The sequence below is a fragment of the Podarcis pityusensis genome, assembly GCF_964106645.2.
Source record: "Podarcis pityusensis genome assembly, chromosome: 2".
Lineage (NCBI taxonomy): Eukaryota > Metazoa > Chordata > Lepidosauria > Squamata > Lacertidae > Podarcis > Podarcis pityusensis.
Genome location: NC_138029.1, coordinates 69,265,072 through 69,287,905, shown reverse-complemented (window position 1 = coordinate 69,287,905; position 22,834 = coordinate 69,265,072). Strand labels below are relative to the sequence as shown.

The 22,834-nt window shown below is 45.6% G+C and overlaps 1 protein-coding gene across 4 annotated transcripts in view; it reads left to right on the top strand.

Annotated features, from left to right (window-relative positions):
* GPRIN1 (G protein regulated inducer of neurite outgrowth 1) overlaps positions 1-18,286 on the top strand; it is a 56,881-nt gene extending 38,595 nt beyond the window's left edge. For all 4 annotated transcript variants that reach the window (XM_080988412.1, XM_080988413.1, XM_080988411.1 and 1 more), the window contains one exon: positions 15,762-18,286. In XM_080988412.1, coding sequence (XP_080844538.1) covers positions 15,813-17,576 — 1,764 coding nt within the window. In that variant the 5' untranslated portion in view covers positions 15,762-15,812 and the 3' untranslated portion in view covers positions 17,577-18,286. The remainder of the gene's footprint in view (positions 1-15,761) is intronic.
* The last annotated feature ends 4,548 nt before the right edge of the window (positions 18,287-22,834 follow it).

Here is a 22,834-nt window from a genome sequence, read left to right as displayed (position 1 = left end):
AGTGCCCACTGATTCCATCTACAGAAGCCAACACTGGCAAGGGGATAGCAATCCCAACCACAACAAAGGGAAATAGACAAGTTTAGAGGGAAGCGAGACAGGCTGTGGGGCACAGATAGCCCTGTCCTCCCAACAGAGGGGTATTGGTGGGCTCGGAAGGGGTGAGGAATGCTGCTCCCCAGAATCTGCTGCCTGAAGCAACTGTCTTCTTCTGGCTAATGATAGGGCCAGCCCTGGCATGTGGGATTCTACTTCCGCTCCTCTGCTTGACTTAGCAAGTTTTATTTCCTCTTTCTTCATGTCTATTTTTTGAGACAGGTTTCCTTCCCATCAACCACATTTGCTTATGAGCACCAATGAGTTTCAGCCACCCCACCCCATTTCTTTAAAGCACAGCATTCACACAATTCCTCAGGGCATGCACACAAAAACCTTCCCATCAAATTTTGCATCAAATTAAGCAGCTTTGTGAGCAAGCACTTGTGAGGCATGCTTTATTCCTATCCCAGAATTGGGAGGATTTGTTGCTGGGGGGTGTTTTGAGGACAGAATTGCAGGCTCCTTGAAGATGCCAGCTTATTACTATTCAACTGAAAGCTGGCTTCTAAGATCAAGGCAGAGTTATGACTGCTAAAGTGCCAGCCGTTGATACATAACTTATGTAGCTGAGGGAGGCATAATTAAAAATAATTGAAAAGTGGTATAATTATTCTGGACTCCAGTTTACTGCCCACTTGCCTATATTGCTATCTGGCCATGATCTGAAGTTTTCACAGCTGCCTATTCCAGCTTTGTATTCAACTACTTGCCTGGTAGCCAAGGGAGCAACAAGGGAGAGGGACTTTTCAGTGGTGGCTCCACACTCATGCTCTCTCCAGTTAGGTCTGCCTGGCACCACCATCAACATCTATGCTTTTAAAATTTTGTAAATTGCTTGGAGATTCCTTATGTCGCAAGCGACTAATAAGTTGAATAAATAATAATAAAGTAGTAATAATAGAAGCATAGAATTGTAGGATTGGAAGGGATCCTGAGGGTCATCTAGTCCAACCCCCTGCCCTAAGCAACAAGGAAATCCATGCAGGAGAGTAAACAGGCTGGTCTAGCATGAATGGATCTCTCTGCCTTCTCTTTGCCAATCTACTTGGTTTCCATGCAGTCTCTCAGGTCCATCCTTTCTCTTCCATTCCACTTGGTGGAAGACAAATTTTTACCAGCTTACTAAGAGGCCAGTACACTGCATTTCCATACTAGTAGGGAACAACCCCAACCCCACAGGCTAGCAACTTTTGTGGGCTTACTTACAAGGCTGCCCTACTGCAGTTCTCTTTTGTGCTTAGCAATGGTAGGATTTGAATTTCATTGACAATGGGAAACCTGTAACCCCTTGTGGTGTTGGAGCCAAAACAATGTAGAAGTTCAAGCAGAATTTGGTGCCATTGTGTGGAATGAGAGAAGGTGATTGAGATGGACAGGCAGCTGCCTGGTTCTTGGAAGAGACAGATTATTCAAACATGGATGGACACTGAGGGGGAACACATGGCAGAACATGTCACTGCTCAGATGTAATAGAAGCTGGCCTGATTTGATGGGAGATCCTGCCCTGCCACAATGAGTTGCACTCATTTGTGTGAGAGATGTTAGAGCTTCTGCAATTCTGCACTAAAAATCCCATACTGCACTAGTTTTCAACTGGTAGGGTGAGACCCACTAGAGGGTTGCGACCTGATCCAATGTGAGTGGCAACAGAAACACTACCACCATGTAAATATTTGGTAAAAGATTAAGATATGGGTCCTCAAATGCATGTTTGCGTTAAAAGTGGATCCTGGGTCTGAAAAGGTTGAAGATACCTACTGTACACCATCTTCTTCCCCCTCCCCCCTCCCAAAATAGATTCTGCCATCTGACTATATAATGCAAACTAGGAACATTCTGCACACACCTGGCATTTTATATATGTATGCTTGGAACTAAGCTTGTTTTGCAAACCAGATGCAATAGGTGCCTACAAATCCTAATTCCCATTCCTCACTCACCCCTTTGCTACCCAATCCAAACATCTAAATTAATTGTGGAATGGGTTATTAGTACTTCAGAAAAACTGAAAGCGCACCACCTGTGATTTCCCTCCACCTCTTTTTATGTACTATATTAATTTACATTCATGAATTTCAGTTCCAGTGTATTTTGTTACATTTGTTGACGCTGTTGCCTAAATGCACTGATCTTTCTCAGCCACAACCACTGCCAAGAAAAGCCCACAGAATGGACTTTACTGTTATTCCATGTGGGTCCCAGAATGCATTGCCACGATGACTGTGGCACTGCTGCTGATTTTCCCATCCTCTTGTACGCCTTCCTGAGCTACAGCATCTTTCTCATCTAACAACAAACCTTTTTTTGGTCTAGCAATCAGCACTATTCCTTTGGACAGCTCCCTTGCTGATAGATCTGTCATCTGTGTCTTTGCCCTGCAATCTCTCTAGATCTGAGGTGGGCAGAAGGCAGATTGGGATTTACTGGGTGATTTTCAGTAGAACCAAGGATTTGTGACTCTCATTTGTTTATCAATTAAAAGCCTAAATTAGGCTGCTGAAGTGAAGAGAGCTAATTAGGAGTGGACTTTGATGTCTTCTTCGGCTATCACTCGTAGCTGAGTAAGGTTGTCTTCCATGACCACAGTCTTAACAGTGAGCCTGTAAGTGACTGTGGAGGCCAGTTCTGGATCCACACGTCCTTCAACAATGGGGACATAGGTTTCCGGGTGGGAGCTGATCATGGTGAGGGTTTGCCGAATGTGCCTTCCCGTTAGCCCATTTCTCCTTTTCGCCCTGAGTTTGAGCTTCTTCAAAGTCCAGGACTTTGATGTAAAATGCCTTGGATAGCTCAGTAAGTTAGAGCACGGTGCTGATAGTGCCAAAGTTGCAGGTTTGATCCCCGTATGGGACAGCTGCGTATTCCTGCGTTGCAGGGGGTTGGATGATCCTCAGAGTGCCTTCCAATTCTATGATTCTTTGACTATGAGTTCTGTTCAGTTCTGGTTTTCAAAACAAATTCCTATGCTCAGAATGTGCTCAGAGGCACCCAGCTCTTTCATTTTATCTGTGTGCTTTTGGCTCTGGTTGGTAGATCTTGGGATTCTAGTAAAAACGACCGTGTAGATCCAACTAATCTGAAGTCTGCCCACCCCTGCTGCAGATGAGTTGGAGCCTCGGCCTGCTTTTGTAAAAACAGCCACATTGTCTTAGGCAAGGGCACCCGTGGGCCAGATTCTGACTCCTCAATCAAAAGCTTACCAAATGGTGCTTGCAAAGCCAATGACCCTCCCTCGCCTGCCTGAGCATAGATTGCCTGATGGCTCTTCACGGGGGATTTGTGGCAGCATCTAGTTGCTGCAAGATTGCAGACCTGGGAAATATAATGAAATGCAGTGAAAAGCTCCAGCTGAGTTCCTTAGCTACAACCCCCGAGGGTGAAGACATACGCACTGCATGGATTCAGCTTCCACTTACCATGTGACTAGAGGGAGGAGGGGAAATAGTTCTTTTAAGAAGGTGATTGTTTACGTGCACTGGGTTTTGTTTTTTTAGATCCAGGACTGTCTGAACTCTTTTTACTCCACAATCCATTAGCAAGCCCACCTTTTTGGGGCAGCCTACTTGCTTAGTGGAGAACAGCATTCCTACAAAGCCATTGGCCAAAAGAGAGTGGGGTGTAATATCTTCAGCTTTCCCCATCCTCACCCCCACCTGCCATGGTGTTTTCTGTGTATTTCTGCTATCTTTAAGTTAACTGATTAATTGTTCCCCACCCCCAAATGTAGTTAAACTTGTGTGTGTGCGCACGCATGCACACACATATAGGCACCAACTTTTTTACTCTCCTTCATGAAGGCCTCTTATCTGTTCTGACTCCCAGCTTGTAGCCCTGAAGGCAAAGCCGTTGACCCACACTTACTCACCCTGCGCATGGAAGATCACATTACAGTGAAGTAGTTGTTCTTTTGAGAAGCCACTTAAGTGTTTGGGTGTAGCTTAGAAACAGGATTTGTTGTTATTATTCATAGAACTGTGGATTTTTAGAGTTGGAAGGGACCCCAAGGGTGATTTAGTCCAACCCCTGCAACGCAGGACAACTGCTGAAGAAGAGGCTTCTCTTTGTATGACAGGCCCCTTTTGGTCGAGTGGAGGCAGCCAGCAAGCGCAGCTGGCAAAACCCCTCCCCCAAAGAAACACACCCATCCCACAGTGGCTAGTTTACATGGATAGCTACCTTTCCAAGATCCAATGAGAATGACTTCATTGTAAACTTCTGCAATGGCTTGCTAGCTGGAAGTGAGGCTGAAACCTTTTCCAAAAGTGACTTATTTCCAAACGTCAAGCCTGAGGCACTGCAGATGATCTTTATGAGAGCCTTTGCAAACCGTGTACGGAATCTTCCTGGAGCACTCTTATATGGTGCCAGTGTCCTTTGAAACTCCATATCCCCAGATTTTTGAAGGTTTATTGCCAATAGGGAATCTCCTTATTAACAGGGAATGATTTTTCCCACTCTGCCGGGTCAATGACTTCCAGGTTGCTGACACACAAAATCCAAATCCATAAAATCACAAGATGCGTCCTTCCACACTTGAGAGACAAGCGGCAGCCAACAGATATAGAATTAATTGCTGAGAAATAAGATGAGCATTGGCACCATCAAAACTGAATAAGAGATGTAGTTTAGCCTCCAAGGTGACCTGTTTGCTAATAATAATAATAATAATAATAATAATAATAATAATACCAGTCTCCATTACAATCTAATTCCAGAACTTGTGCACATAATTACTTCCCACCACATATGCTAGTATGTTCCTCATTCCTTGTACCTGCCAGCATAAAATCCAAAGTTTAATTATTTTTTCCTGGTGGATCTCTAGGACAGCCTCGTAAATATTGTGTTGTTTGCTACTATGTTATGTTTGTGCTTTTATATTGTAAACTGCCCTGGAATCCTCAGATGAAGGGCGGTATAGAAATTTAATAAATGAAAAGTGTAAATGTAACAGCAGTTCAAATGCTATTTTTGTCGTCATCTTGCGATTCCTGCATTTTAGGGGGTTGGACTAGATGGCCCTTAGGGTTCCTTCCAACTCTACAACTCTATGAATCTATTATCATTTCCCATCTTCCAGGGTGGCAGTCCAGCTCCCCCCCCCCCAAAAATCTTCATTTCTTCAATTAAAAAGGCATAATTCTTCCTATTAATTAATTAATTTTAAAGGTGTTATCTGTTTTAATTAAAAAGCTGGAAAACTAGTCCAGGAAGGGGATAGAAGAGCTGGGTTTGTTCCGTGACAAGTGTCAGCCTTTTAGCCCTCTGCACAGCTGTCTCCTGCGGCAAACTCCTGGAACCTCTTTCCTCAGAGCTCAATTCAGCAGGGAGGATAGTTTAATTAAACAAAACACAGCAAGGTTGTACCTCAAATTATGCATGTTTGTACACAGCCTTTGTTTCCAAGTCTAGGATTGGTGCCTACATTTTGCTTTGTTTACATGGCAGAGAAATCCACTTATGCAAATTAAGCACATCTGCACATACCTGTGCCGTCACTGCTTGTGGAGAGGTGTGCTGTTAGAGAAAGTAAAAGACAACCAGAAGGTAACAAGCAGGTTCTCCTTTTTGCAAGGGGAAGCCAAACTACTGTGTCTCACTCTTGCCATGTCTGAAGGAAAATCTAAGTGTGTGCTAGAATGTTTTCACTCAGGCCACATTTACACCATACAGTACATTTAAAACACTATGATCCCACTTGTCTCTAAAATATCCTGGGAAGTGTGGCTTGTTAAAGGGGCTGAGCAGTGTTAGGAGAACCCTATTCCTCTCCCAGAGCTACAGTTCGCAGAGTTCCCTGTGAAGAGGGATTGTCCATTAAACCATTCTGAGAATTGTTACTCAGCGGAGAATAGGGGTCTCCTAATAACTCTCAGCACCCTTAAAAAACTACAGTTCCTAGAATTATTGAGAGGGGAGCCATGGCTGCTTCAAATGGTATCTGTGGAGAAGCAGCACACAAAGAAATGTATGTATATACTGTGGTTGTGTGTGTGTGTACCATAATGCTTTAAGTGTGTGGTGTAAATGTGGCCTCAGTCTCACAATTTCCCTTCCAGTACTACTATATTCAGGGCTGCCGATCAGAAGGTCGGTGGTTCGAATCTGCACAATGGAGTGATCTCCCATTGTTCTATCCTAGCTTCTGCCAACCTAGCAGTTTGAAAACATACCAGTGCAAGTAGATAAATAGTTACTGCTGTGGCAGGAAGGTAAAAGGTCTTTCCGTGGGCTCTAGTTTCTGTCACGGTGTTCTGTTGCACCAGAAGTGGTTTAGTCATGCTGGCCACATGACCCAGAAAGCTGTCTGTGGACAAACACCGGCTCCCTCGGTCTGAAAGCGAGATGAGCGCTGGAACAGCCATTTTAGATCTGGTCCTAACCAATGTTGATGACCTGGTTAGTGGGGTAGAAGTGGAAGGATCATTAGGCGCGAGTGATCATGCTCTTCTGAAGTTTACTATACAGCGGAAAGGAGCAGCCAAGCATACTAGGACTCAATTTCTTGACTTTAAGAAAGCCGACTTCATAAAACTTAGGGAAGTGCTGGGCACTTATGGACAGTAACACTAAAAGGAAAGGGAGTTCATGATGGCTGGGAGTTTGTTAAGAGGGAGATAGTAAAAGCACAACTTCAGGCAATACCAATGAGACGGAAACATGGAAGGTGCCTAAAGAAGCCAGGGTGGCTATCTAAAGAACTTTTAACTGAGTTAAGATTAAAAAAGGATGTGTACAAAAAATGGAAAAGGGGGGAAACCACCAAAGAGGAATTCAAACAAATAGCCAGCACGTGTAGACACAAAGTCAGAAAAGCTAAAGCACAGAATGAACTCAGGCTTGCTAGAGAGATTAAAAGCAACAAAAAAGGATTTTATGGGTATGTTCGTAGCAAAAGGAAGAACAAAGAAACAGTGGGGTCACTCAGAGGAGAAGATGGTGAAATGCAAACGGGACACAGAAAGGGCTGAAATCCTCAATGCCTTCTTTGCCTCAGTCTTCTCCGATAAAGAAAACAATGCCCGACCTGAAGAATTTGGAGCAAATGATTCAGCAGAGGAAACACAGCCCAGAATAACTAAGGAGATAGTACAAGAATACTTGGCTAGTTTAGATGTATTCAAGTCTCCAGGGCCAGATGAACTGCATCCAAGAGTATTAAAAGAACTGTCAGATGTGATCTCAGAACCACTGGCAGTCATCTTTGAGAATTCCTGGAGAACAGGCGAAGTCCCGGCAGACTGAAGGAGGGCAAATGTTGTCCCTATTTTCAAAAAGGGGGAAAGAGAGGACCCAAATAATTACCGCCCAGTCAGTCTGACATCAATACCAGGGAAGATTCTGGAGCAGATCATTAAGCAAACAGTCTGTGAGCACCTAGAAAGGAATGCTGTGATCACCAATAGTCAGCATGGATTTCTTAAAAATAAGTCATGTCAGACTAACCTGATCTCGTTTTTTGACAGAATTACAAGCCTGGTAGATGAAGGGAACGCAGTGGATGTAGCCTACCTTGATTTCAGCAAGGCATTTAACAAGGTGCCCCATGATATTCTTGTAAAGAAGCTGGTAAAATGCGGTCTTGACTATGCTACCACTCAGTGGATTTGTAACTGGCTGACTGACCGAACCCAAAGGGTGCTCATCAATGGTTCCTCTTCATCCTGGAGAAGAGTGACTAGTGGGGTGCCACAGGGTTCTGTCTTGGGCCCGGTCTTATTCAACATCTTTATCAACGACTTGGATGATGGACTCAAGGGCATCCTGATCAAATTTGCAGATGACACCAAACTGGGAGGGGTGGCTAACACCCCAGAGGACAGGATCACACTTCAAAATGACCTTGACAGATTAGAGAACTGGGCCAAAACAAACAAGATGAATTTTAACAGGGAGAAATGTAAAGTATTGCACTTGGGCAAAAAAAATGAGAGGCACAAATACAAGATGGGTGACACCTGGCTTGTACATGTGCAGTACATGTGAAAAGGATCTAGGAGTCTTGGTTGACCACAAACTTGACATGAGCCAACAGTGTGACGCGGCAGCTAAAAAAGCCAATGCAATTCTGGGCTGCATCAATAGGAGTGTAGCATCTAGATCAAGGGAAGTAATAGTGCCACTGTATTCTGCTCTGGTCAGACCTCACCTGGAGTACTGTGTCCAGTTCTGGGCACCACAGTTCAAGAAGGACACTGACAAACTGGAACGTGTCCAGAGGAGGGCAACCAAAATGGTCAAAGGCCTGGAAACGATGCCTTATGAGGAACGGCTAAGGGAGCTGGGCATGTTTAGCCTGGAGAAGAGGAGGTTAAGGGGTGATATGATAGCCATGTTCAAATATATAAAAGGATGTCACATAGAGGAGGGAGAAAGGTTGTTTTCTGCTGCTCCAGAGAAGCGGACACGGAGCAATGGATCCAAACTACAAGAAAGAAGATTCCACCTAAACATTAGGAAGAACTTCCTGACAGTAAGAGCTGTTTGACAGTGGAATTTGCTGCCAAGGAGTGTGGTGGAGTCTCCTTCTTTGGAGGTCTTTAAGCAGAGGCTTGACAACCATATGTCAGGAGTGCTCTGATGGTGTTTCCTGCTTGGCAGGAGGTTGGACTCGATGGCCCTTGTGGTCTCTTCCAACTCTATGATTCTATGATTCTATGAACCCCATAGTCACCTTTGACTGGACTTAACTATCCAGGGGTCCTTTACCTTTACCCTTACTTTATTCCATGTGATTGGAATATGGTACTGGTTACAAAATTCCTGAAAATCAATCTTCCTTTCTTCCTTCCTAAAGTAAGTTTATAGTCCTCACTGCTGCAAAGATAGACTTGAAAGTGCATGGGCAACACCTGGTAAAATTGGAAAAGCCAGAAAGTGGATCATTGGTATTCCCAGTGGGTATTCCCAGCGGATCATTGGTATTCCCAGTGGGCTTTCATTATCCCACATAGCTCCTTGTCCTTATGATCAGCAGAAGACATTACTTGACTAAGCAAATATATGCAAGCATCTACAATTTGCAAATGAATATGCAGATGAAGCACACATTTATATTTTGGCAACTCCCCTCCCAACCGTATTTTCTAAGTGCAATTGAAAATGTAATTCTGTTCCAGTGTAGCAATATGCCTTTGGAGAGCTTCATTTATTGGCAGACCTTTGCTCTTACTCTGGCAGTCTCTGTAGATGTACTGGAGCCTCTGCCTCTATTTTTCTTAGGCAAGGATGTCCATTTGGGTTGCAATTGCATGTACTTGAGTTGTGTTTGCATGTATTTGGGTTATATCCAACTCTAGAGAGACTACTGGAGCCAAGAAGATAGGTCTGCCAGAAAAGGAGATGTCCAAAGGCTTAGTGCTTATTTCTAGAAAGTGGCACCAAATAATAATATTTTTTTGCAGAGTGCATGCCAGTCCTATCCTTTGCCCATAATAAATGTGGATGGAAGGGAAATAACTAATGCACAGAGAGATGAAGGGAGGGTTCATAACATGTCCACTAGCAGGAGAAGTTTTAGATTAAGTTTGGGGAACCTTTGGTCTTCCAGATGTGGCTGAACTACAACTCCCATCATCCCTGGCCATTGGCCACGATTGCCGGGACTGCTGGAAGTTGTAGCTCAGCAACATCTGGAGGACCAAGGGTTCCCCAAACCTGGTATAAATATTGATAGACTTGCTTATCCTAAAAGCTTTGGCAGAAAAGGTCAACCGCTTCGATCAGAGGAATTAGCACTACTATAGGTGCCACATGATACCCGCTCCGTATTTTTAAGAGCTTGATCATTTAGTGTGGAAGCATCTACACTTTGGGACTCCCTGCCTGTTGAGATCAAGCAGGCGCTTTCGCTGTACTCTTTTCGGTGCCTGCTAAAAACATTCTTGTTTAGACAAACCTACCGAGGTGTTTAGAAAGCTGAGGTAACTTTAATCTGTTTTAGTATTTCAGCTTTTGTATGTTGTAAGTAGGGGTATATTTTTTTCTTGATTTTAGTGGGGGGGCTTGTAAACCTATTTGAGGTTTTTTACAGTCAAGCAGTATATAAATTTTATTAAATAAATAAAATAAAAAAAGTAGGAGGAGAAATATGTTTGTATTATATTCACAGGTGTGGGGACATATAAGACTTGAATACTCTCTAGTACTCCGAATACAAGTTTCTGGATACATGGAAGCATAACTTTGAGCATTCGCCACCATTAACTGGAATATAAGGTGGATCATCCTTTCCTAACCCGGTGTCTTCCAGCAGTTTTGGACTACAACTCCCATCAGGCATAGTCTGCACAGCTGATGGAATTGTTGTCCAAAACAGCTGGAGGGCACCAGGTTGACGACAGCAGAGGCAGATCTTGACGCAGTGCTTTTATTGCTTGGAGGAATATGTGCAGATAAAACATAGGAGAACTTGTTGTGCCAAAGTGCTTAACTCACATGGTTCTGCAACTGGATGTAGTGGTCCCTGTGGATGATATCCTCCCATGGAAAAATGTAAGTAGCCCAAGAATCTCTCCTAGATCTTCTTGGATTCAAATTCAAGTACGTGGCTCCCTTGGAGTGGGGCTGTAGAGAAGGAGCTCATGTGTGACAAAGCAGTGATGAATGAGGTGCCTCTCCCGACTTACAGACTCCCTACCCTGGGGAATAAGCGCTTGCTGGAGTGTACAGGGAAGGAGTGCCACAGTTAATAAAGTGATAAGAGAGGCAGGCTTACTCACTGAGCTGAAGACGAGCCTTTCAGCTGTGGATAACTCCCGGATCAGCAGGAAAGCAAGAAAGATTGCCCAGTGGAACTCCTAGGCAAACACTGCTTTAAGTGGAATATGTGTTTGGGGTGGAGAGCTGTGTTGTGTCTCATCAGCACAGGGCTGTGGGTATGAGAGTCTGTCTGCTTTGATTGTCTATCCCAGGGGTCAGCAAACTTTTTCAGCAGTTGGCCGGTCCACTCTCCCTCAGACCTTGTGGTGGGCCGGACTATATTTTGAAGAAGAAGAAGAAATTAACGAATTCCTATGCCCCACAAATAACCCAGAGATGCATTTTAAATAAAAGCACACATTCTACTCATGTAAAAACACACTGATTCCCGGACTGTCCGTGTGCCACATTTAGAAGGCAATTGGGCCATATCCGGCCCCCGGGCCTTAGTTTGCTTACCCATGGTCTATCCTATGTGTGTAGAAGACACTTGGCTGTAGGTAATGTGCCTGCCAATTGGATTTCTTGAAAACCCTTTCCTCTTCCAAGAACCCATTCCATCTTAAAACCAAGCAGCTAGGAAATTGTTTTGCCCAGTGCTATTTTTCTAGAAAAAAAGGTGCTGGAACACACCATGAACACCTCCTTTGTTCTCTTATAATAGCAGCGACCCCCACCTGAGAGGCGCTGGAACGGAGTTTAGTCAAGTTCTGGCTGAAAAAAAAGGCCCTGGTTTTGCCAATGTTCTCTGATGGGACTAAGCTATATGTTAACTGAGCCAGACGCAGCACTATTTTGAAGACTGAAATCCGCCTTGGGGGGTGGGGAAGAAAAAATGATTGCAGAGAAGCTGCAGAAAAGGGGAGGTTTTTAATCCTTTCTCCATCAACTGTTTCTCTGCTACATCCCTCCCCTAAGTCTTTCCTGCTTTGCAAGTAATGTGTAGATAGTTATGAAACAGGGAACTTTCCACCGAGAGTCAGGCAGATCTCTTAGGTTTTGCCATTTTTTGTGAAAAGTATTCTGAATGGCAGCATACAAATATCTCCCTACATGGCGACAAGCTCCATATGGAACCATTTAAAATGGAGTCAGAATGAGAGTGCATGGGCTCTTAGTCTCAGCATGTTATAAGGCAAAACAATAATCAGTTTGGATTCTGTTATAAAGATTTAGCTACTACCAACACAATACATATTCCACCTGCATAGACAAGACTGTGTGTGTTCTGTGATTATGCAATTATGGAATTTGAAGTTGGGCACAGAAACCAATGACCTAAGAATCTCATGCTTCATTTTTTTAAAGCAAATTTCTAGTCCTTGAGGCTGCAGAGAGAAGCTTGAGGATGTGTTGGAATTTATATAATTTATGCAGTTGCAGAACTGAGCATCTCTTTGTGGAGAATTGTGCAAAAATGTTTCTGGAGAATTTAGGCTGCCTTGGTGTGGAATTTTGATGTTTATTCTTACTCCATACCTTCTTGATTATAGCCAATGATCATGTGCTTTCCTTTATTATATGAATGTAGCATGATGAAGGGAAAGAATGAGAAGGTCTGGACTTCACAACAATGGCTCAGTAGTTGCTTCAGACTCAGTGTTGTTTGAAGTCTTAACTGCATTTTTGGCATGCACTGTTTTCTTTTTTGCTGGCCAGTGGTAGACCTGTGACTAGTGGGTAGTATGAGCTTCTAGGCTGGCAAAAATAAAAGGCAGCTGGCCAACCAAACAGTATCTTCTGCTTAAACCAGGAATGGAGGACCTGTGGCTCTCCAGAAGTTGCTGGGCTCTCAACTCCCATCATCACTAGCCAGCATGGCCAGTGGTCAGGGATGGTGTGTTGGGTGTTGTATATGCACCATGGAAGTTCAGTTGAGCAGTTTGGCTCACCACAGGAGCTATGTAAACACACAGTTGCTACAAAAAGTCTTCACTCTCTGAGCCCAGAGAGAGTTCCAGCTTATGAAGTCCTTCATGAGACCAAAGTCCACACAGCAAGTGCAAAGTCCAGTTGCTAACAAAGTCCTGCAACTGCCCGAATTCTCTGAGTCCAGAAGTCTTGCAGGTTGCCCAACTTTCCTCAGATGGGCTCTTCGCAAAGTCTTTCACATTTTCAAAGGATTCTTCCAACAGTCTCCACTTCTCCAGCAGATTTTCCTGTACTCCCCAACAACGGATGCTTTAACTTGAGCCCTTATCTACCTGGTGCTACATGCTAGTTTGCCCAGCAACACATACAAGATAGTCACAAGATACCTTGGCTGCATGGGGTGGGGTACAATTACTGCTGACGCATGGAGAATTTTTTCATTTTCCTTAACATGATGGGAGTCAAGTCCAGCAACATATTGGGGGCTGCAAGTTCCCCATTCCTGGCTCAAATAAAAATAGGCAGGCTCCATCTCCAGATTCGATTCCACTCCCTGTACTCTAATTCCAGCAGTAGGTAGTTGGGATCCACCCATATATGTCAGGATTCTGTATGGCCACCTATATTCATGCCCACCCTGCCCCTCACTTCGCCTTCACATGCTGACATTTTCGCACACCAGCCATGCAGATGGTACATAATGAGCCCAGCTGGCAGATCTTCTTTCAACCTGCCGTGGCACTGCTACTGCTTTGGCATCAGGAACAACCATAGGGATGAGAGTGCACCTGAGAGGGAGAGAAGGTGCCAAAGAAAGTCATCTCAGGTGGCACGTGGTCTTGAGTTGCCTTACTATTCCCACTGCTGGAGAACTGAGGTTGAACCTTCTGCTACAATTTTTATAATTTCTGTTTTCTTCCTTTCCGTTCTTTTTGGGGAGGTGTGTAATTGAAGTTATAATATGTCTTTGTTTATATTATATTTTCAGGCTGTTTTACTCCTGCAGTTGCCATGGCCAAGGCTCTAAGCAATCTCAAAAGTATTCCCATAGAGTTTGCAGCATCTTCTAATGGGTGGGAGCCGGCAGTTGATTATATGTGGTTACAATGGGATTTCTACTATTTGCTTGCTGTTAACACACCACCTCCAAACCAAATGTCTCTTCTCCGTTGTCGCCATGGAATCTCTGCAGGCTTCGGTGCCAGAATATATGTGCACAAATCATGCGGCCAGCCTGTGTGTGCAAATGTTGCAGGAGATTATCACAGCAGCTGGCAGTTTAGTTAGAGGCATGCAATTTGCTTGTGTCACTGGAATGACTATAGACCTGATCTTGTTCATTCACTTATAAGGCTATTTTTTTGGCGGGGATGTGGAATCAAGTTTATTGAATTGTGACATGGCTGAGCAGCTTTCAAGTCTCTTAAATTCCTCCACCAAATCTCCCACCCAATTAGCTGAATGAATCAGCTGCTACCCTTTGAATATATGATTGTCCATATGTGATGGATACTTCCTGTACCATTCAGGCAAAGGTGGCTACAGTCTAGGGACTAATGTTGTAATGTGGCAACAAGGCTGAATTGTGAATGAGGAAACCACTAGTCAAAATCCTGCCTCTGCCATGTATTTAGTATATGACCTTAGGGGAACTAATGTTTTCTTAGCTTCAGCTTCCGACCTGTAAAATGAGGATAACAGTACTGATCTACCTTAGTGGATGAAATAGTGTATGTTAGCTCAGTTGGTTAGGGCATGGTGCTGATAACACCAAGGACACAGGTTCGATCCCCATATGGGTCACCTGCATATTCCTGCATTGCAGGGGGTTGGACTAAATAACCCATTGGGGGGGTGGGGGCTTCCAACTATGACGTTCTTAGGGTGGTATTGAACTACATTTTACTCAGAGCAGACTCATTGAAATAAATGAACATGACTACAAAACCCTGAGTTACCCAGGAAGAGAGACTGATTGTTAAACCATTCTGAGAACTGTAGTTCTGTGCGGGGAATGGGAGTTTCCTCTAACAACTCTCACCATACTTAACAAACTATAGTTCCCAGGATTCTTTGGGGGAAGCCACAACTGTTTAAAGTGAAATGACACTGCTTTAAACGTTCAGTGCTGATGAGGCCTTACATTCAAGAGGTGACACATTAGAGAACACAGGGCAAAAATAAGCCTTCTCTTTGTTATTTGATGCACCTCCACCCTAAAAATCTCAGAAGTTGTAGAAGTAGTTCAGCTATTATTCAAAGGAGTATATAATGAATTGACCAAGTAAACTGTGCACTACCTGGATTTAGCACAAAGGTGGCATGGAAGGGAGGAAGAGAAATAAGAAGGGATAGAGGGGTAAATGGTTGTGGAGAACTGGAAGTCTGTGGACAAGGAGCAGTAGCCGTGGTAGATGGGCCCAGATCCACAATTCTAAGGGCGCTTCCAAGACTATTGTGCTCTCAGGTGGGATTAAATCACTCACCAAAAAAGTCAGGTTGCCCATTTCCAGTTGATTGGGAAGTCTGGCACAACAAATTTGCTTCCCTCAAAAGTTTTGGCAGTAAGAAAAGTGATGGGAATGTACTGGAATGTGTAGGATGGTGCTTGGTAAAATCCCCACCCAAAAATGAGAGAATGCTCTAGAAATAGCAGATCACCTCCCTGCAAACAAATCAGAATAGACACTCAATAAATGGGTTTTCTGAAAGTGCCCTGTTGCTCCATATCCTAATCTGAGGGGGGGGGGGGAATCTTCCTGGTTACCAAACCCTCCCAAGGAAATGCCTGCCTGTTTTCCAAGCTCTTTCTCTGCAGATACGAAGACTAGAAACTTGCTTTTTAAAAAACATCCCCTAACACCCTTCTGAGAATCTTCAGGATGCCAAATTCTTTTTCAGCTACCAGATCCTGTGCTTGTGTCTTAAGCCCACACATGTGCCAGATACACCTAGAGTATACCAGGGCACCTCAGACACAGAAGGCTCCAAACATGAATAGCTTGGAGTTGATGGTGTGTTTGAGTGAGTTTCCAGCATAGGCATAACTTTACTGTGTGTCCCCCACCCCTTTTTATCTCCCCTTTTAGAGTCCTCCAAGAGAGGTGCATGGAATAGCATGGCAGAAGTTTCGTCTCGAGATGGGCAGTGCTAAGCAGCCAGAAGCATTGCAGTTGTTGAAGCAAGATGCAGTTCCAGAAGATGCTCCCCAGCCCAGCAGCAGCTTACCTTGCAGTCAGGAGAAAGACAGCTGTCTCCAACACACCCGATGTGACGGAGGAGATCTCACCATGAGGAACTGCTGTGTGAATGACCTTGGCAGCAAAGACGACAGCCAAGAAGACACCATGGTGGACAACCCAGACCACAAGGAGAAGGCGCCAGCTGTAGCCACAAAGCCTTCCATGGAACTAGTCACTGATACAGGTACCGTGGTTCTGAAAGATGCAATGGCTGGAGGAACCACCTTGGAAGAGGACGGGGAACGAGCAGCCCATCATGACTTGCGGCACAACAGCAAGCAGGGCTCAAGCTGCAGGGATCTTCCCAGTAGCTTATCCAATACCTGCAACCCTCTGGAAAGTAAAGCTGTTCCTGGAGATGTTGGTACGCATCTCCCGGCAGAGCCCTGCCTAAAGGCAACCAACAAGGACCCTTCCAGTGCACCAGCCTCCCTGAAACATGTGGCATTTCTTGAACCAACCAAAAAAACCACTGAGGCTGAGAGCATCCAAGCAGCAACAGCACATTCCGAGGGGGGTCCTGCATTTCCCACGTGCCTGAAAAACACAAGCCAAGGACAGCCAGGTGCCTCCAAGGGAGATATATCACACTTCAGCAGTGATGTCTGTGAAGCAGCGGACCACTTGAGTGAAGGACACGGAGGTCCCCTCACACCAGAAGCTCCCAAGGAGTTTACTCAAGACCCCTTGGCAGCTGAAGCCACATCAGGGAAGTCAAGCAGACCAGCGACAGAAACAGACCAGTTGGGGGACCATAGCAGGGAAGTGAGGTTCCCTGCTCCGGAGGCTAACACAGCTGGGAACTCCAGTAGAGTGCCAGGAAACCCTGTGGCTGCCGTTCCTCATGAAGCCAAGGGCACATCAGGTGAGTCAAAAACAACCCCAGGTGAAGCCACCAAGGAGGCAGAAGGGCTCAGAGAAGTGACACCCTCTGAGTCCAAGTGTCAAAACCAAGCTCAGGAACAACAAACACCAGAAATGACCAGTGTGGCTGTGAGTGAGGAGCGCACAACAGACGTCGAGAAGAGATCTGTGGAACTTCTCACCCAAACCTGCTCACTTGAGGTCACTCCCCCCCAGCACGATGCTGGGACTCAAGTTGACAATCGTGTGTCTTTGGTGTCGGTGGCCGTCAGCCCCATCAACCCGCCCGATGGCTCCTCGGCTTTCACTTTCCACACAAGGGGCTTGGGGGCCTCCTCTCTGAAGAGCCCTGGCCCGGAGCAGAAGCCAGCCAAGAGAGATGCAGAGATGCAGGTGTCCATCCCGGTGGAGACCAGGTCCGTGGCCACGGGGCCCATGACTCCCGTGACCAAATCTCCCCAAGCGTCCTACCCTGAGGTGCACGTGAAAGGGGCCCAGGAGGAGGCGCCCGAGCCGGTGCGGGAGGTCAGCTGGGACGAGAAGGGCATGACGTGGGAAGTGTACGGCGCCTCCATGGAGGTGGAGGTGCTGGGCATGGCCATCCAGAAGCACCTGGAGAAGCAGATTGAAGAGCATGGCCGGCAAATGGTGATGACACCTCAGAGCACCCGTGCCAGCTCCATCAAGGGGGCTCCCCCCAAGGGGGAGGTCAAGAGGCAGCCCAGCGTCTTCAGGGCACTCCTGCAGAATGTGCGGCGGCCCCGCTGCTGCTCCCGAGGAGGACCTACTGTGGAGTGAAGGGGGCCCCGGGCCAACTCTAGGGTTTTCTTATAGCAGTTGGAACGTGCAAATGTTACGTAGTTTCTCAGGCAATGTGTGGGACAGTCCCTTTTGAATCTCTCAAGTCCCCAGGATTACGGCGCTCAACACCCCTGATGTCTCCTGGAAATGCAGGCCAAACCCTATATATTACAAGCAAATAGCACCGTGCCCAGTTCTGAAGCACTTGACATGTCTCAGCCAGCAGCGCTTACACTGCCACACACGCTTGGCAGTGCCGCTTTGCATCCTGGGACATGTAGTTTTCACAGTGCCAAGCTCAGATGATTATATGCAGGGCTCTCAGCAACTTGTCTGTTTGATACAGACTGGAAACAGCTCTCAGATATTTTGGAGACCCATGTTTAGGAAAGTTTGGTGTAGCGTTTGTGGAGATCACTGTACTAGCAGTATCCTGTCTTGGGTCTAGAATGGATTAGTTGTAGGGGCTGCCAGATCACAGCTTTTAGAGAACATATGCATAGTTTGGGATTCCCTCCTCCCAGTGCCAATAGGTTAAGAAACAGTCTGAAATCTTCAGTTATTTCCAGAAGTACAGTATATGTTTTAACTTAGGGGCAGCAGCATGGTAGCATTCTGAAGGTGATTTTGGCTGAATGATCATGTGTCAGGTCTTGAGAAAGCCATCCAATTGAACAACTTTAAACAAAATAAGCTAGTTTGCCTAATATTGTTCAGTTGCATAATTTTATGGTGCCCACAGAACTTGAGTGTTCTTGCTGTGGAGATTGATAGTTTACATTGCACAGAATATAATGAGTTTGGGGCATTATAGAATCATAGAATTGTAGAGTTGGGAGGGACCCCTGAGAGGCATCTAGTCCAACCTCCCCCCAGTTGCAGGAATCAAAGCTAAATAATCCCTGTCAGGAGAGAGTCCACTGCCTTTTGAGTCCAGCACCAGACTGCCTTCCCTATTCTAAAGGACCATTTCAAGAGAAAGCAGGGGCTGGGAGAAAAGTGCAATAAGACTAACCAGGCTCATCCTAGTGCAGGAGAGAACTTGGATGGAATATTTAATCTCTTCTTAATTACACTCTCGACCTTTGCCTGCAGCCCTGCAAGTCTGTTCAAGGCAGGTCCCTCAGAGCCCTCCATTCCCTTTGCTAGAGGACCCTGCTGAGTCCCAGTGGTGGCATCTTGCATTACAGGCTGATGCCGCCACCCGACCAACTTGCCTGAGAAACTAATAATTTGGAAGGTCCCGCGTCTTGTGTGCGAGAGTGTGGCTCGATGCGTGCTCTGGCTTGTGTGCATGTGAGTGTGCGTGTCATAGCCTCTTTTCCTGTCAATGCTATTCCCCTGCCCCCCGGGAGCAAAGAGGCCTGTTGCCATCAGAAACGTGGCTCATTTTTATGTTCCTGACTTTTTCAAGAGATCTGGGGTGGGGTGGGGTATTTTATTCATATGTGTTGGAATATGGGGGCTTTTACAAAACACTCTTTACTCTGTTGTGTTTACTCTAAATCAGGTTCTTGTTTCTCTGAAGGTGTCTTGAAGATGCTGGTTTCCTTTTCCTGCCTCCCCCATTCCCCGCCCCCTCCCAACAATATTTTATGCATTGGGATTTGGGGGTTTTGTGGCTTTCACCCCTAAGAAATGAAATCTGTGAAGGCATAGATGAGAGATTATTTGACACTGTGTAAAAAGAGAGCAGGGGACACTTACATGGTGGAAACCAAGACTTGTTTTTTGGAGGGGAGCTCCTTCCTCCAGAGTAGCTGCACTAGGTACACCTCCTTCAAGGATGTTTTCAGTTGTGAAATGTAGTGCCAAAAACTGACACCCACACTCACTTTTGATAGAGTTGGAGAGCACCTCTGCTGTTTGTAGTACTACCCTGATTTTGCCAGAAGACTTCGTGTTTATTTCTGTTTACAAGTCTCCTCACCTCTCTGTGAATTATAGTTCCCAAAGTTTTTTTTTATCTGGCTGGGCTTCTGTATCTTTAACCATTGCCCAGAAGGAGGACATTTAGGTTCAGCTTTTCCCAGTGTGCATCTAAGGCAAGCAGGATGGGAGTTTTCAGCCAAATTTCCTCCTCAAGGAACAACCCCACTGAAAAACACAAAAAGAAAACAAAAAGCAGTCCTACTATAAATGCAGGTGCTAGGAAGTTTGGGGCTTTTTCCCCACAGAGGGGCAGAATTTATGTCCTTTTAGTGGTGACAACATTCAGCATCCTAACTGCAACACTGTGAAGAGAGGATCTAGGCCCGAAGAATCTCACTGTTCCTCAGTGCTCTCTTAGATCTGGGATGAGGGCCCTGCTTCCCTCCAGGTGTTGTTTGACTATGTCCCATCATCCTAGACCACTGGCTTTGATGGATGGGCCTGATGGGAGATGAGGTCCAAAGCCAACTGGATGCACACAGGTTTAGCATTCTGCTCTTGCAATGCAGATTGGCCAACATGGTGAAGCTGACCAACATGCTAGAAAGTTCTGATGGAGCTGGTGGCTGTGGGGCTTTTCCTTCTAATGCCATCCCATTCAGCTGGGAAGAGCTTGCCTTAAATCTGGATTGCCCCTAGGCAGCACAAGCCAGCGGTATCATGTGCAGATCTTGGGAGAGAGAACTTTTCTCCACAAACAAAGAACCACACTGTTGGCTCTTTAAAAGGACCTGTGTGTACCAATACAGATGGAGAAGAGACAGAGGGTACTTGTCTGCTGTCTGCAAGAAGAGGTACGACTTCCGGCTGTTCTCTCTCGAGAGTGTACTGTACAATCTCCACCTCAACCAGGTTCCAATGAGTGGTATCGATGTGCTGGTTCACTTGGCCGACACAAGCATTCGTGCCAAATTCGGTTCAAGGCACTTCCACAAATGGAACAGGGGGAAGAACTGATCCAATACTGTCATTGTATTAGCAAGAGCTCTGCCTGCCCAAACCTAGCTCTGAATCAGTCTATTGCAACTCCCCTTTGGGAATAAGTAGACATGTACAGGAACTGACCATAGAGGGGTTTCTACAGTGCCCAGTGCTCACAAGTAGCCTTCCAGTTGCAAGACATGGGAGCCAAGCCCTGTAAGAGTTTAGGTGCCTTGTGGATCTGGCATGCTAGTAGGTCTACACACAGAGAAACTTGAGTTTCTGGCAAACAGAAACTTGAGTTTCTGGCAAGCGCTATGCTGCAAGAGGCACATCTAGAACCATGCAAGTGAGGAGCTGGGAAGAGGCATCCCATCTGAGAAATGTCAGGCCACAAGGTGCAGGCATCTGCACCCAAACCTGCATCCAACTGCTGGCAGCATCCCTGGGATGTAGGATGCTGAGCATGTAGACAGTACCACCCCCACCCCCACCCCAGGTTACTGGGGCCATTCACAGAACTGCCGAGGACCCTTCCCATTCCTATGCCCTGCCTTGTGTGCTGTTCTCAGTATGGTGTTCACGTGCCATATGGATCTATAGTACCAAGCAATGATGAGTTGTTGACAGTAACTTTGCCTTTTGGTTTCTCTCCTCCTCCCTTTCTTTATTTGTTTAGGGTACAAACTTGTAAAACTGGCTGTTGGATAATAAAATTTTTCTCCAAAAAAAAAGAAAAAAGCAACCACCTCAATATGCCCCCTGCCCAAGAGGGCTTTATTTGTGTTTGTCAAGCGCTTTGGAGGGGAGAAAGGTTGTTTTCTTCACAGTCTGTTGCCAGGTCAGAACAGGTTCGCTCTGCTGTGGGGTGGGGGTGGGGGAACTACACTGCAGTGCTACATGGATGGGCTTTCACAAAGCTATATCTTGGGAGCTTGTGAAAGGGGCTGAGATCTGTGGTCCTCCCCATATCCAGGCTTGCTGGCTCTTTTATCAGGGACAGTTCAAGCCTTTTTGCAGCCTGAGGTGGAGCCCTCTTCCCATCAAGGTGCATAATGACCAAAGCCAGCCAAGTAATTTTGGCACCTGAGGCAGAAAACCCCACAAGCGTCTGTCTATGGGAGGAAAAGTAAAGTTTTAATAAATAACATTTTGCTGCTCTTTCATAGTAACTAAAATCAGTTCCCTGAATAGCTGCCTCAGAAGCATTGCCTTCAACGGTGTCTTTAAGTGGGTGTAAGTCTGTTGGCACAGCTGAAGAAAATGCTTGTGTCCCTGCAGCTTACAGTAGATGGTGATAGAAGCTCAGAGACCATGGCTTTGTACACCTTTGCATATCTTAGAACGCATTAATTCATTCACCTGTTCATCTGGATGCTGTTTGTTTGTCTGAGCAGCTTCAGCATCTTACCACGGTTTCCCACTATAATAATTTCAGACTGTGAGGGAAACGCTCCCTCATTTGCTGAATATATATTGGGAAGGTACACATGCTTCACACAGCCATGCAAATGGTAAACCAATTCAAAGCCTACTTCAGAAAGCACTGACTATGGGCTGAAGGGTGGGCGAAAGGGTTTATCTGTTAACCAAACAGACTCACAATGCCCGTCAAGCAAAAAGCAGAGGAGAGGCACCCTTCTAGTTTTGCAATCATTAATATGTTTGCCATTTGACTGGGCAATATACTTTTCTCCTAACCTAGCATCTTCCTTACGGTCATGAAGAGGTGATACCTTAGGCAGATCCTGGATCTTGCTCCAATGTTTCCCCCCATTTGCTTCTCCATGAACCCAACCACATATCAAAGGCACTGCAAATAACCTGCAAAGCAGCTGCAAGTTAGTTGGTGATCAGGAAGGACTTTAGCTGTTACAACTAGGACTATATTTAGAACCCCATCCTTAGAACCCCACAATACAGTTTTCCAGAGGAATACTCAAGCTTGGATTATTATCCCAGTAAAAGAAAAGGTGAGCCCAGGATACAAGGAGCTGAATCAGGACAGTGGCTTGTTATTTTGTCACTGGTGATACATGGGAAGCTGAATGTGCTACCTGGCCACCAGTCTATCATGATTTATTGAAAAACAAGGTAAGATACATCACCTTAGCATGGATAGTGGTAGCACTGCACAGCACAGGTTCTATGCCCAGAGATTAGTAGTTTTGGATGATATTCAATACATGCATCTCCACTTGTGCATCAAAACTTGCCTCTTTCTCCCATACCCTGCACCCTTCCCAAACCTTATCCAGAGTGTTGAGTGAACATATTTAGGGGATGCACAGGGAGGGGGGACACCCCAGTGTGCAAGCAGAAATCCTTGTGCTGACAAACCGTCTCTTAGTGCTAGGTTCGGTTGGATACAACCTAATACTTTAAATCCCCATTCCCTCCCT